This window comes from Centruroides vittatus, unplaced genomic scaffold (genome assembly GCF_030686945.1).
Source record: "Centruroides vittatus isolate TY-2023 unplaced genomic scaffold, ASM3068694v2 contig_273, whole genome shotgun sequence".
In the NCBI taxonomy this organism is placed as follows: domain Eukaryota; kingdom Metazoa; phylum Arthropoda; class Arachnida; order Scorpiones; family Buthidae; genus Centruroides; species Centruroides vittatus.
In genome coordinates this window covers 1,825,630-1,841,445 of record NW_027121739.1, presented here as the reverse complement: position 1 = coordinate 1,841,445, position 15,816 = coordinate 1,825,630, and the positions used below count along the sequence as shown (strand labels likewise).

At 33.5% G+C, this 15,816-nt stretch overlaps 1 protein-coding gene and 1 long non-coding RNA gene across 4 annotated transcripts in view; both read left to right on the top strand.

Moving 5' to 3' along the window:
* The window catches only part of LOC136971882 (ubiquitin-associated protein 1), a 40,576-nt gene extending 26,663 nt beyond the window's left edge, over positions 1–13,913 (top strand). For all 3 annotated transcript variants that reach the window (XM_067266410.1, XM_067266408.1, XM_067266409.1), the window contains exons 5-7: positions 12,844–12,984; positions 13,056–13,157; positions 13,244–13,913. In XM_067266410.1, coding sequence (XP_067122511.1) covers positions 12,844–12,984; positions 13,056–13,157; positions 13,244–13,369 — 369 coding nt within the window. In that variant the 3' untranslated portion in view covers positions 13,370–13,913. The remainder of the gene's footprint in view (positions 1–12,843; positions 12,985–13,055; positions 13,158–13,243) is intronic.
* Positions 6,952–12,246, top strand: LOC136971893 (uncharacterized). The gene is made up of 2 exons (XR_010880238.1): positions 6,952–7,187; positions 12,044–12,246. It is a non-coding gene; the product is annotated as an uncharacterized lncRNA (long non-coding RNA).
* Positions 13,914–15,816: the final 1,903 nt, after the last annotated feature.

Sequence of the window (15,816 nt, the reverse complement as noted above, 5' to 3'; positions counted from 1 at the left end):
GTCAACGCAGCTGCATGCAAATGTGCATTATCCTGAAGAAGCACTATGTCTCTGGACAACAATCCCTGCTGTTTGTTTTGAATGACGCAACGTAGTTAGTGAAGGGTCTGATGATAGGCCGCTGCATTTATGGTTTTCCCTCTAGGCATGTAGTCAATAAGTAGGATGCCCATTTGATCCCAAAACACTGTAGCCATAACCTTTTTGATGCTCAGAATTAGTTTGGCTTTTTTTTGGTCTTGTTGGGGATTCAGAATGATGCCATTTCATTGACTGGCACTTTGTTTCTGGAGTTTTATGTGAAATCCAGGTCTCATCACCAGTAACAATATGGTTCAAAAACTCCTTGCCATCCTTGTCCTGACTGAGAAAAGTCAGTGCAGCTTCCATCTGGTTTTGTTTGTGTTCATCTGTCAAAAGTCGAGAAACCCATCTGGCGCACACTTTTCTGTAGCCCAAATCACCATTAACAATGCCATAAAGAATCGTTCTTGAAATTTCAGGAAAGAACGAACTGAATCCATCTGTAGTGAAACAGCTATCCTGTTGAATTTTTTCTTCAATCCTTGATTTGAATTCGTCAGTCACAACTGAAGGTCGGCCTGAGCGTTCTTCATCATGAATATTTGTTTTCCTGCTATTAAACGTGATTCACCATTTTTGAACTGAAGCTTCATTCATCACATTACCATAAACCTCTGTTATCTGTCTGTAAATTTTGATAGAGAGGACTTTTTTTTGCATTCAAAAAGCGTATTATACTACAAACCTCACACTTGACAGGATCTTTAATTTTGTCACACATTTCAAAGTCACGCTATAAACAGTAAACGACTTGCAGCTCACTGTTAGCATCAGACTGGTGCAAAGGAATGGGAAGGTCCATGATGCAGTGGTGGGAGAACTGCACAGCTCATCAGATCAAAACCTTTCTTTTCTTTTAGAATGATTCCTGTAGAAGTATTATTTAAAATACAGTTTTATTCCTTATTGAACAAAGTATTTAAGAAACATATTGCTGTTACATTTATAGTCATCTATATGGTTAGACAATGTAAGGACATGCAGGCTTTGGATCACCCATATTGCTGTTACATTCCTGGCTGTTATCTGTACATAACAGAAAGTATTGGAATTATGTTAAATTTGACTCTCCAAGTTTTTTGCAAATCTCCATGTTTTGAGATCTCCTGAATTCAAAAAAGGCAAAAACATTCTGTGCGTGTGTGTGTGTTTGCATCAATTTCATTTACCAGCTGTGAGTTGCACAACTTTCCTGACTCTTAAGAGATTTTATTTAAAAAATAACTTTTATATTATTAATTATTATAAGAATGTAAAGTGCTTAAGTTTGAGGGTAAAGATGAATTTTATAAAAAATTGTAAATGTTAATAATGAGAAAAATCTTCAGTAAGTGATCAGGCTTACTGAAGATTTTTCTCATTATTAACATTTACAATTTTTTATAAAATTCATCTTTACCCTCAAACTTAAGCACTTTACATTCTTATAATAATTAATAATATAAAAGTTATTTTTTAAATAAAATCTTTTAAGAGTCAGGAAAGTTGTGCAACTCATGGCTGGATTTTTTGTTGCTTTTTTAGGAGCAGTGCTAACACTAATCCAAAAATACTGTGCCACTTAGATACATTATACTTATTAAATATTTTAATTGTTATACCTAGTCTTCCAAAAAGAATGCTACCATTTAAGTTACCATAATTACCTGAGAAGTATACAGTGTACATCAATTAAAAGAATAAATGTCCAAGTTTCATCTATCAAAGCATACAAATGTCTTTTTGTCTGCAGTCTCTATAAAATGCCATGAACAAAAATGGTGGCAGTCAAACAGTTACCAGCGGTGTAGTGAGGCTATGGACACTTATACAAACTCATCAGTACAACTTACAAATATAACTTATCATTAATTATGATTCTCCTTTAAAACTTGCTTCAAGTGAAAGAACAAAGAACTATCATATTTAAATCTTCAAACTCAAAATGAGTTTTTAATTTTACTAGCTACCTATTTAGGAAATATTATTATAAGGGATGTTAAAACTGCAAACTATTACAGTATAATAGTAGACAGTATACCAGATGTGGCACATAAAGACAAATTTGCCAGATAATACATTATATTAAAATTTCTAACAAAAACTGTTATTAGTGAAGAAAACTTTTTACATTTTATTTCTTTGACAGAAAACACAGGAGAAAGACTTTTTCTAATAAAATTTTAAACAAATTAAATGAAGATGGACTTGATATTAAAGATTTAAGGGAACAAAGTTATGCAGCCAATGTCAAGCAAATATGATGGTATGCAGCTTTCATAATGAAAGTTAATAATCTATCTACATTTGTACCCTGCAGCACAGAGTACAAATGTAGATAAAATTTTTGAATTATTTCAAAAAAAAGTTAATTTTCTTTTCTTTTTTGCTTTTTCAACTCAAAAATGGGAAAAAATAACATTTATGTTACAAATAACTTTAAAAGGAAATAGTGTTCTAAATTAAATTGTGCATCTGCACTAAAAACACAATTTAAAGAGTTATTATATATTATTACCAATATATCATACAATCTATCTTTTGGTGCAGATAGTGTTAAAATGAAACAAAAGTCCTTTCCACCACTAAGTCTTGTAATGTAAAGTTTTTATGCTGTTTGTGGGAAAAGTCTTGATACAGATAAATACAGTAAGTTTACATCTGCAAACAAGAGATGAAGATATTGTCGAATATCTGTTCTTGTGAATGGATTAGTAATTTATTTTAAAGATTTCAGAAACAATGATTTTCAAGAGATTAGCATGGAGTTTCAGTAAAAGTGTCAAGAGCTACATATTGAACCTGAAATGACTGAAAGACGGAAAAAAGAAGTTAAAATTGTTGCCAACTAATACGAATATGATTATTCCAGTGAACAAGAATTAAATCAGTTATTTTTAGTTGTCAACATAATTATTTTGCAACTTATCAACCACTTCGACAGCATTTGTAAAATGTCGTCGCTCTTTTCTTTCACAACAGAAAAGGTTTAGTTTCATTAACTTTAGACTTGACAAAAGATGCCAAAGATTGTTGCATTAAATGATGAATTAGATGCTTTTTGCTTAATAAATGAATTAGTGTTTAAAAAATCAAGAAGAAGTTTTATTTACTGATTTAGAAAATATGTATCACTTTAAAATTTTGCATGTCATTGTAAATTACAAATTATGTGAATCTTACCCTAACATAGTAATATTATTACATTTAATACTTCTTTTGAAGCAATTGTTATTGGTAAAGTAATGAAGTTTTATTAAATTGAAAAATATAAAAAACTATTTCAGATCAAAAATGAGTCATGAACGTCTGACCAATTTGAGTATTTTATCAATAGAATCTGAAACATCAGGCCATAGGTGCCAAAATGCCTCACTATGTCTCTGACAGTTATCGATTGGTGTAATACTTCTTGGGTAATAACATAATTATAGTAATTTATAATGGTGGTATTCTTTTTGGAATACCTTGTATATCGTCAGTTATCGAATATCCTTCAAATTGTGCAGAGTATTTGATGGCACAATACAGAAAAGAATAAAATAGATGTGTAATAATTTTAAAGATTTATCACAAAATCTAACTTTACAAGAAATATGGAATTTTGTACAAAACCTAACTAACTGTTGTCTTGTCAATGTGTGTTTGTATTAGTAGAATGATATCAATGTATAATAGCTTCATTCAAAACTGATAATGTAATAAAATACAATAGCTTGTTGTTGATTTAGTAAAGGGTGAATTATTTAATAAGGATATAAACTAAGTCTGTCTTTTATCTTAAATTTTTTTTAATTTCCAATTATTATGATATACAGTAGACCCCCCTATAACACGAGTTCACATAACACAGATTCATATAACACGGCGAAAAAATTGCGATCAGGTTCGTATAACACGGTAAAACGTCATTGCCATCTCGTGTCGCAACAGAATTGGTCAAATCTGGACCAATAGCAGACACTGTACAAACCGTTGAGTTTAAACAAGCACTGGACCTACTAAAAAAAACATTTATTATTCAACGGCCATAAAAATTATATTTTTTTATTAATGATGTCTTCAAAGTTAAGTTATTTTTCTGCGAAAAATTTGCTGATCAGGAAACACACGTCCGCCGTTCGATGAGCCACTCTGCGACAAAAACTAGCTTAAGCAATGGCGTCGTCAAACGGTGCACACTCAGCAAGTAATTCTGTAATTTTTTGTTTATAGCATAGTTTTTATGGATTGTTCCCAAAAAATTATACATGATTTGGAAATGTTGAGTCAGATAAGTCTAGAATCGATTAATTTTATTTAAGAAAACCTTTCAAACAGCCATAGCCCCTAAACTGCACTTGTGCCGGGCTGTGATTGGCCCATGTATTTAAGTGACTCATACAACACGATTCATATAACACGGAATGTACAGTATCTATTGTGTTATAGGGGGTCTACTGTATTCTACTGTTACAAGTTAGGATAAATTTATTCATCATCGTCTATTTTTGTTTAAACTGTCAAATATTAACTTAAACAATGAATTATTTTATACACCTAATTACATTGTAATGTACTTTACTCTCTTACCTTTTGTACAACCTGCAGTATCATTAGAGTTATTAATGTAAAAATTTCAGTAGTGATTTTATACCTTGATGTATCATCTTGCTATATCTCAGTTGTCGGTAAAGATACAACCTGATACCAAAATCCATTTTGATAATTAACATCCATTAATATATTTAACATAATATTTATTATTGATATAAATACCGTATGGTAGTAAGACGGAGAATTCTCTGAGTTTGGTGTTATAAATGAATTCTCCATCCTACTATACAATATTTAAAGTGAGTATTAATCTATAGTATAATACTGTGTGTTGTTTGTTGTCATTCATATTTTTACTCTTCAAAAAACAAGTATTGTGAAACCTGGGTTTAGTTGACATATGAAACATCTGATTCTGATATAGTAATAAAACTGTTGATGTATTTTACTTTAAGCAGTTACTGTCACCTTGTGAGTGAACAAAAATTTTCTACCTTTCTTTCTCCAAATTCTTTTAAGTAGACAATACATGGATTACATATTTCCTAAACATTGTTATGAGTAAGCATAAAATTACTTGAGAAAACAGATCTTGCAGGAAAACAATTAAGATGGATACAGGCTTTTATAAGTTTCTGAGGATATGCATTTCGGATAACATGACCCTCATCAATCCTCTGTAAAATTTTGCAGCAATGTGTCATCAAGTTTCCTGTAAACTTTAAGAGGATTGATGAGGGTCATGTTATCTGAAATTCAACTAATAAAAGCCTGTATCCATCTTAATTGTTTTCCTGTAAGATCTGTTTTCTCAAGCAATTTTATGCTTGCTTATAACAGTCACATGCAAACAAAAGGCACTTCAGTAAAAACATTTTTTTAATGATATTTGTAGCTTTTGGTGCCAATGATTTTGTAGAATTGGCACTTGAGCTTGTCACAATTATCACAGTTCCATTTTTAGGTAGTATTCTGACAGCCTACATCAGATGTTTATAGTTTGATACACCCATTTCTTTCTTGTAGTTTTTGTCTGTTTTAGATAGTCTATGGTCCAAGAGTGTTTTCAGTACAAAGCTTTTCATTCTGTAGTTAGATCTTCATCACAAGTTTGATTTTATAGTAAAATCAAAATCTGTCAGGGACCCATAATTTGTTTGGATGGCCCTGACTAATGAGATCTCTAAAAGATAGAATTGGCAAATAACTTCATTACACGTCATAATTATTAAATACTGAGTAATTTAGCACTAGAAGTAGCATTAGGCACAATCTCTTATTGAATTTAATAAGGTTAATATATATTGAATAATTTAGAAAATTCTGGAAGAAAAGAGTCGGCCCAGAGTGGGTTCAAATCCTCAACTGCCGCTTACTGTGTAGATGGGTTGCCAATTATGCTTCCATCCAATCCTTCACTTCCAGACATATATAATTTTGATTATTAAATTCAATGAGAGATTGTACCTCTAGTGCCAAATTATTCAGTATTTAATAATTATTGGGTTGTTGCAAATGAAATGGCCATTTTTAAAAATTAAACTTCCTGGCCTTGTAGTTTAACTTTTTTCCATGTTAACAGGTCTGTATATTTGCAGTATGGAAGAGCCCACACATAATATGTGAATTTACAAATGTAATCTCATTTATAGTGTAGTTCCACGTGTTTAAGAGTAAGAGTACTTTTTCTGATGTCATGGAAAAAAGGAAATTTAATAATTTTTCATTTTTGAGTATACATAATGCAGCCAAAGCAACCCAAAATACTGATAACACTTTTGATGAAAGTTCTGTAAATGATCAGGTCACCAGGTATTGGTTCAAAAAGTTTCATTCCAAAAATACAAATCTCAAAAATAAAATTCAAACATTACCTGACTGTCCGGAAAATTGCAGGAAGGTTGAACATACTGGACATCATTCAACCATTTCTCAACTTCTAAACATGTTAGAGAAGTCAAGAAGTTTGACAAATGGGTACCACACAAACTCAATGAGAGAGATAAGGAGCATCATTTGGAGGCCTACGGTTTAATTATTTGTCACAAAAATGGAAGTATTCTATATAAACTGCATTATTGTCACAACAAACTACTTCCAACAACCTTTACTCTGCAGTTAAATTATTTCTTTAATCTTAGCCGGAAAGTTTAAAAGCATTCTAAATTGTAAAGATTTTTTTCAAAAGCATTTTTTGAAATAACGATTTTGGTCAATCCTGAAGAGGGTTAGTAAAGTGTGGCAGTAACCACCATGATGTATTTATTTTGTGAATGTTTACATGTGATGTTTCTCTTATGAATAATAATAATTTTAGTATGTTTATTATTAATGTGCTCTTTGTGTAAATAATTGTGGTTGTTATAATATTTCTCTATATTTTTGTTTTTCTAAATTGTGCATTTAAATGTAACACAAGGGGGCGCTACAGGTGATGTATATATAGGGGATGTAAAGGAGCATGGGATAGCTTTTTTCCTGTATGAGAGGTGAAGAAAGGACCTGCTTGAGGAGGAGAGACCAAGTAAGAAAGGAAAGGATAGACCAGGTTTGAAATTCCTAAAACATTATCTCTACAAAGGCAAGAAGTTAGACTGGACACCACTAGTTATATGTATTGTGAATATCACCAATGCTCCCTTGCTGGCTGTATACCTAAGTTTTGTATAATTAAATGTTTTCTTTGTTCTTAGTGTTGATTGTTTCATTGTGCTCAAAACTCAACACTCCACATATGGCGTCCGCGACAGGATACAGCCAGTAGGGTCGTAATTTGTAGGTATTTCTTATACGGGATTGTGTTAAGATAGTGTATTAATTTTTATAGTTATATATATATATATCTTCATTATCATAATGTCGGTTAATGTACAGGGAGTTGATAATGAACCAGGAACCACTTCTGTTAATGAAAGTGAACCACCAATTGTATCAGGGTACCTTGGAATGGTCCCGTTCTTTTCTGGTGAACGTGGTTCGATAAATGTCATGCAATTTTTTAGGTGTTTTGAACAGGTAGCCTCCCTAGCCAAGTGGCACGATGCATCGACCTTGATAGTCACATTAAGGGCCAGGTTGAAAGGTAGACCATTGATACTGTTTTGTGAGAGTGAGGCACTGCATGGTGAGGACTATGAAAAGATAAAGGGAGACATGATCAGTGAGTTCTCGCCCAAAACTACAAATGCTGCGGTGGCTATGGAAGAATTCATCCGCACTGAGCAGAAAAAGGGTGAAAGTGTAAGGGAGTTTACCGTGAGAGTCAAGTCTGCCATGGAGGTTTTAGAGCTTAGCTCGCCTCAATACAACAATATAAAGGGCGAAATGTTGAAAGAGCAATTTATTCGAGGGCTTATACCACCAATTCAGCAGGAGGTCATTAGGCTAGAACCTAAGAACTTAGAAGAAGCAATTACACAGGCAGAGAATTTTGTCCAACAGAAGGAACGTTATGCGAGGGTTGAGTCAAAATGTGCAGTCATCTCTGAAGGGATTGCTATTAACAAAGTGGAGGCTTGTTTAAACCAGGTTAGAGAGAATAGATCATCATATGAAGATGAAATAAAGGAATTAAGGGAGAAAGTGGAGAATCTCACAACATTGATGCAAGGTGCTCTATTGGGAAACAGAAGAAGGGGTAGAGTCAGACGGGAACAACCACAGTGTTCTGAATGTGGTAATATGGGGCATATTTGTAGAAATTGCCCCCATAAGGTTAATTTAAACTAGAAGCTTCCCACTATGGAGGTCAACATGGCGGGAGTAAGTGTATCAAACTGACCAGTCTGAAACAGAATGCAAGGGGTCTACCCATGTGCAGGGGGCATATCAATGATTTCAATGGAGTCTTCCTAATTGATACTGGGGCGGAGAAATCATTAATTGACCGGAACATAATTAGGGGTCTTGACAATCCAAAATTTATTGAAATGGATGTATCTATAAAGGGCATAGGAGGTACACCCATGAGATACTACAAAGGAATCACTCTAAATGTAAGAATGTTATCTGGTAAAGTTGTATGTCACCCATTTATAATTCATGATACTGAGAGCAATTTTGGTTATAGTGGCATATTTGGAATGGATATTATCATGTATGATCCAAGCATAATAAGAAATGTGTCTGAGATGCTTTGTAGTGGGGTAGGTAAACATGATATACAAACGGACAATGAAATTTCGGTTACATGTAACCAGGTAATTGCTAATAGCGTGATCGAAAAGATTTCCATATCTCATATAAGTAATGAATGGGGTGACAAGGTTAGAGCTGTCATTTTAGAAAACTTGAGCTGTTTTGCAATGGCCATCGAGGACCTGAAAGGGACTACCAAATTTACTCATGAGTTTGAACTCAAAACTGATAGACCTATACACACCAAACAGTATAGGATCCCACATGTACTCCTTCCAAAACTGAAATCTAAGCTTGAGGCATACATGACTGCTGGCATTATAGAGCAGAGTGTATCACCATGGAACTCACCAATCCATTTAGTTGAGAAGAAAGACGGTGACATCAGGCTGACTCTCGATCTACGGAAGGTGAATGAGGTTATGGTAGAGCAGGACTTCCCAATGATGCGTGTACATGACATCCTTGCACAACTAGAGGGAAGCTCTGTGTTTTCTGTACTTGATCTGAGTTCTGGATACTACCAGATACCTGTAAGGAGTGACCTGAGGGAGATATTTGCATTTTCAACACCTTGGTGCAAATATCAGTTATGTCGAATGCCTCAAGGTGGAAAAAACAGTGGTCGATTCTTTCAAAAAATCATGAACAACATCTTAGCAGGTCACATCGGGAATGGGTGCTTCGTCTTTCAGGACGATATCGTGCTCTACTCAGCCAATAAACAGGAGCATATCGAGCTCCTTGATGAGATCCTAAAGATTTTAAGCAAATATGAATTGAAATTGAAGCCTGAGAAATGTAAGTTGTTTCTTCCTGAGGTGAGATATCTAGGACATGTCATTAGTGCATCTGGCATATCTGTGGACCCTGAAAATGCGAGAGCAATTATGGAGATTGAACAGCCGAGGAATGTAAAGGGTATTAGGAGCCTCCTGGGCATGCTTAATTATTACCGCCCGTTTATAGAAAACTTTTCCAAATTAACTGAAAACATAGTCAATCTGACGAGAAAAGGGGTGAAGTTCAACTGGGGTGAATCTCACCAGGCTGATTTTGAGAAGCTAAAGAGAGCATTGACCACTGCACCCATTTTGTCCCACCCCAACTATGATAAGGAATTTTACTTATTTACTGATGCAAGTGACAAATGTATAGGTGCTGTACTTAAGCAAAGGGATGACCATGATAATCTCTTACCAGTAGGATATTATAGCAAATGCTTGAGAGGGGCCCCTGTGAACTACTCAACTGTAGAGAAAGAATGTATGGCTTTGGTGCTTGCACTAAGGCACTTTCGCTATATGATACTAGGAAGACCTATTAGAATCTTCACAGATCACAAGCCATTAATGTTCTTAAAAAATATGGAGAATTGTAACCGTAGACTCATGAGGTGGGCAATGGAAGTGGCCGAATATAATTGCATTGTGGAGCACATAAAAGGCAAAGATAATGTTATAGCTGACTTTCTATCACGAAATGGTAGCTCAAACCAGATGAACAATCATGTAGTGGATGGCAATATCAGGGATTGCATTATCAAATCACAAGATGATGATCCAATATTTGGCCCAATAAAACGGGCAATCCAGAATAATACTCGTGACGGAGATAAAGTAACTCTACCAATAACTGACTTTGATATTATTGACAATTCGCTCTTTATAAAAGGAAAGGGGGGCAACAGGAGAGATAATAAAAAGGAATGTGTTGGTGATGCTGCAACTAGGACAATCATTAATTTGTTTCACGATAGTGATATGGCAGGCCACATGGGACTTGAAAAGACTGTAAATAACATCTCTAGGAAATACTACTTTCGCATGATGTGGAAGAAGGTAAGGGATTATATCCAGTCGTGCAAAACGTGCCAAAAATATAACAGACACACGGGGAAAGCCCCCATTCAAGAGTTCAGTCCTGCAAAGTATCCGATTCAGATGGTGTCTGTTGACCTAATAGGGCCTCTCCCCACTTCCAAACAAGGTAACAGATACATCCTTGTGTTTGTCGATCTCTTTACAAAGTATGCAGAGGCAGTACCAATCAAGAGGCAAACTGCTGAGATAATAGCAGATGCACTGTTTAATCATATTGTCTGCAGATTTGGGTGCCCAAAGGAGTTGATCTCAGATAGGGGACCTAATCTCACTTCTAATATTATGGAGGACACATGTAAAGTTTTGAATATTAAGCATAAGCTGACTACATCATATAGGCCGACATCAAACGGCTCGGTGGAACGGGTAAATCAATGTATCATCAATATAGTTAGTAAAATATCAGAAGGAGACAAGGAGAACTGGGACCAATATATATTTCCAGCAATGTTTGCATATCGAAATACTGTCAACTCCTCTACCCACGAATCCCCAAACTTTTTAATGTATGGTTTTGACCCAGTACTACCTGGCGAAATTGCCATTGAGGATGCAAGTGACATGGGATGCACCAATGAATATCGGTCTGAACTGATAAAAAGACTAAGGTTTGCCAGAGATGCGGCCCTGGAGATAAGTCAGATTGAACGTAGGAAATCCATTCAATATTGGAATAAGAACCGAAGAATGAGGAGCCTGGGCATTGGGCAGCATGTCTGGCTCTTAAGACCACCTAATGACCCGAAAAAGAAAAAATTTTCCCCTCGTTACAAAGGTCCATTTCGAATCATTGAGATTATTAATGAAGTAAATTATAAAATTTGCGGAATGCGAGACGGCGACATCCAAACTGTCCATGTTGATAGGCTAAAACCTTTCTTGGGCTCAGTACAGCCAAGAAGGATGCGTGTATATCAGAGGGTGGAGCAAAACCCTCCAAGTGAATTTAATCCTTGGGATTCCGAAGATGACTGTGATCAAGATCCGAGGTCAACTTTACGAACTGACCCTGGCAGGCCTCGAGATGATGGTGTACCTAGCAACATGCAAACCCCAAAACCATGCCCATACAACTTACGCGGGAGAAGAATTGACTACCGAGCCATGGTTCAGGGAGGCAGGAAGTAATACATTATCATGTGCTATTATGTTATGTCTTAGGGGGGGAGATATGTGGCAGTAACCACCATGATGTATTTATTTTGTGAATGTTTACATGTGATGTTTCTCTTATGAATAATAATAATTTTAGTATGTTTATTATTAATGTGCTCTTTGTGTAAATAATTGTGGTTGTTATAATATTTCTCTATATTTTTGTTTTTCTAAATTGTGCATTTAAATGTAACACAAGGGGGCGCTACAGGTGATGTATATATAGGGGATGTAAAGGAGCATGGGATAGCTTTTTTCCTGTATGAGAGGTGAAGAAAGGACCTGCTTGAGGAGGAGAGACCAAGTAAGAAAGGAAAGGATAGACCAGGTTTGAAATTCCTAAAACATTATCTCTACAAAGGCAAGAAGTTAGACTGGACACCACTAGTTATATGTATTGTGAATATCACCAATGCTCCCTTGCTGGCTGTATACCTAAGTTTTGTATAATTAAATGTTTTCTTTGTTCTTAGTGTTGATTGTTTCATTGTGCTCAAAACTCAACACTCCACAAAAGCTAACCAAAAACATTAGATTAAAGAAATAATTTAACTGCAGAGTAAAGGTTGTTGGAAGTAGTTTGTTGTAATGGAAGTATTCAAATGAAATTCTTCCCCATTCACCTTATTCTCCAGACTTTTGTGCAACAGACTATCACTTTTCTTATATGGACAATTTTTTGGCAAAGAAAGTCTTAAAGGTGCTTTTCATTGCATCCTTTTCATTGAATAACTGTTTGGCTTCTTATTCTTGTGATTTCTATCAAATGCATTAATGCATTTGTTGCATTCAGAAAAATGTATTAATGTTGGTGGAGACAATTTTGATTGACTATGTAAGTTTTAAATTAAATTAATAAACATTCAAAGTCAGAAGTAAAAATGGCCATTTCATTTGCAATAACCTAATATTAGTAGCAGTAATGTAACCCGATTTAATCTGGTAATTTTTTGGCTTTAATATAATCATTGAACTTTAAGATATATGTATTCAATATATGTATATTGAATAATTACAGTTTTGGAATTGTATTATTAATTTAATAAATGACAGATTATTGTATTTTTAGAATGAACATTTTTCACTTCCTGATCTCTTCGATGAATTAACAACTGAAGGTAAAAATTTAGTCAGTTCAATTCAGGAAATGGGATTTCCTAGAGGTCAAGTAGCACGTGCCATCAAGCATATGGGAATGGACAGTAAAAAGGTTCTTTAAGAGTTTCACTTTTTACAATTTTTGTAATGAATTTTTAATAAACAAATTATTTACTTTTCTAGGTGATAGAACACCTTTGTCAAATTCAGCAGCTCGTAGAAATGGGTCACAACGACAATGATGCTGAGATAGCTCTTCATTTTAACGAGTATAGTATAGAAGAGGTGCGTATTTTATTTTCATTACCCCAAAAAATAATAATAATAATAATTACAATGATTTTGCTGAGCTTTTCCCAAAAATATTTTAGGCAAAGAAATTTCTAGATCTGATGAATCAACTGATAGGATTGGGATTTAAAAAGAATGCAGTGATAAAGGCTCTGGTACAGCACGGTAGCGATCAAGATAAGGTCCTAGATGCACTACTGTCATGATTTGTAAACAGATGATAATATAATATGATTTTGTACATAATGTTAATAATGAATGTCCTTTGGCAAAATTTAAAAATTTATCGACATTCCAAAATTTTTTTATGAGAGTGATCTTCGATATCGTTCGGTTCGTTTGTTTCCTTTATCGAAACAACGTCCGCGTCACTTGTTTTTGGTCTGAAATATTAACATGCAAGTATTTTGCCTTAGTAGTGTAAATAGTCAAGAAGCACTCGATTTAAATGTGAATTTTTACAGATATAAAAACAAACAAATGATGTGCTCAAAGAAGACAGTCAAAAGGGGAAAAAATGCTTCTTGTTCCGCCCATGTTCTTGCGAACACATCGTGTGATTGGTTTAAATCCTTAAAATTTTTCTCCTAAAGTTATAAAAATTTATAAAGCATTAAGCCATTTGCATGTTACATCACCACTGTCAGGTGGAAAATGAAGTCTCTGTAGTTTATTTTAATTCCTTTTGTTCAGAATTTAAATTTATGCTATTTATTTTAAAGGAAATTTTTATTAAATTATTGAAGCATACATTTTTATGTCTTGTTTCTGACATCATTTCCACAATATGTATCATTATTTAGCATACATATGCCAGAAGTTTTCTGACTCAGTTCTTATGGAGAAAAGTATGAAAAATAAATGTTTAATATATAATATATATATAGCCACAGAAACTATAATTGAGATGTAGATATATATTGTATATGCTATATACATAGCTAACAAGTATTTGTAAATATCTCGGAAGATCTTTTGGTAATATATATACATATTAATTGTTTTCACATTTTAACATAAGTCTCAATTTTTCTCAATTAAATCTACAAAAAAATAATGCTCAGAATTTCTTGGGAGAAGCTCCTTTTTACGAACATATTAGATTCGTAGTCAGTGGATCTTGTATTATGGATAGTACGGGTAAAGATTTTCTAGTATTTGACAGCGTAATTTTAAATCAATTTCAAGCAATTAATGAATTGTCCGAATCCTTTTGTTGTCTCTTCGAGAATGCGAAGAGTTAAAAACAGTATAAAACAAAACCCACTTGCAAAAGTTGTCTTTCTTGATTTTAGTATAAAATTTGCATGTTTCTATGGCAAAACTTTGAGAAAACCAAAGAATTTACATTAAATGTGGTGATGTAATGCTTAAAATGGCAGTGTAGAAATTGATAGACAGAAAAATACTATTATTTATTTTATAAATTTCAACAGATTGATTGCTTGATTTTTTATGATTCAGTTCCATGTGATATCAATTCAGCCTTTTCATTTCAAGAAAATTTTTGTAAAAAATTCAAGAAGTTCGATTTCTAAGCAAATGTTAGAAATATTTAATCTGTTATTTTGCTAGGAATCAAATATTTTGGATTTTTTTCATTTTGTAGAAATTCAAAATTTTTGATTTAATAAAAAAAAATCTTTTGGAAAATTATAATTTTTCTAGCTTCTTGTATATAATAACCACAAATCCTGTTAATTCTCAAATCTGTAATTGCAAAATACATAGCACTAACCATGCTAATAACTTTGTTACTCCATAATTTTTTTAATTATAATTTTAAAAATTTTGCTTCAGACATATTTTATATTAAAAGAAAATCATATCTGGATTTCTATCTATACATAGCATTACCATGTTACTAATTATTTAGCTGTATAGTTTTTGTCTGTTGTGTACAGTGTGTTTTAAAAGGTAAAGTCAACTGGACAGGAAATGATAGAAGAATTTGTGTTGAGTAAATAATTATAAAAAGTTTTTTATTTGCTACAAGTTAGTAAAGATGTTGCATTAAATGCTATGCAGTCATTTTAATTAACAAGTGAACAATAAGTAGCTACTTGCTTTGTGTTAACAAGGCAGAAAGTACTCTATCAAAATGAGTTGTCTGACATTGTTTGATGATTAAATGAAGTGCATGTTCAAAATGCACTTTTCTCTCATTCAAGCATGTTCCTTCTGTTGTTTCATCAGCAAAACTTGAGAAACATTTACTTCTTTTTACCTGCTCCACTATTTGTTTTAAAATAATTTCACTACAGCTGTTGAAAATATGATGTCAAATATTCTTTGATATATTAGATTATTTGGTGCAGTTTCCGAATGGGTTCTTAACTGCCAATTACCAAAATTGATTCTAAATCATCAAAATTAATAAAATTACTTTCAAGTAGTTGGTCTTTTTCTAGATTTATTGTTCCTGCATCATCATAATCCATTGCAGCCGGCAAGTTTAATGGAAGAATTGGAATCATTCTCTTCTATTTAAGCTTTTGAAACTAGCTTTTATTGTCAGCAAATCAATGGATAATTTCTCTTTCTTAAATGTGGCATCTTCCTGATTATTGTCTCAGAAACCAAAAATTTGTTCTCCTTTGCACTCCTTAAATTTCATTGTAGCTTTGTGCCTCAAATTGTCCTAAACTCCATC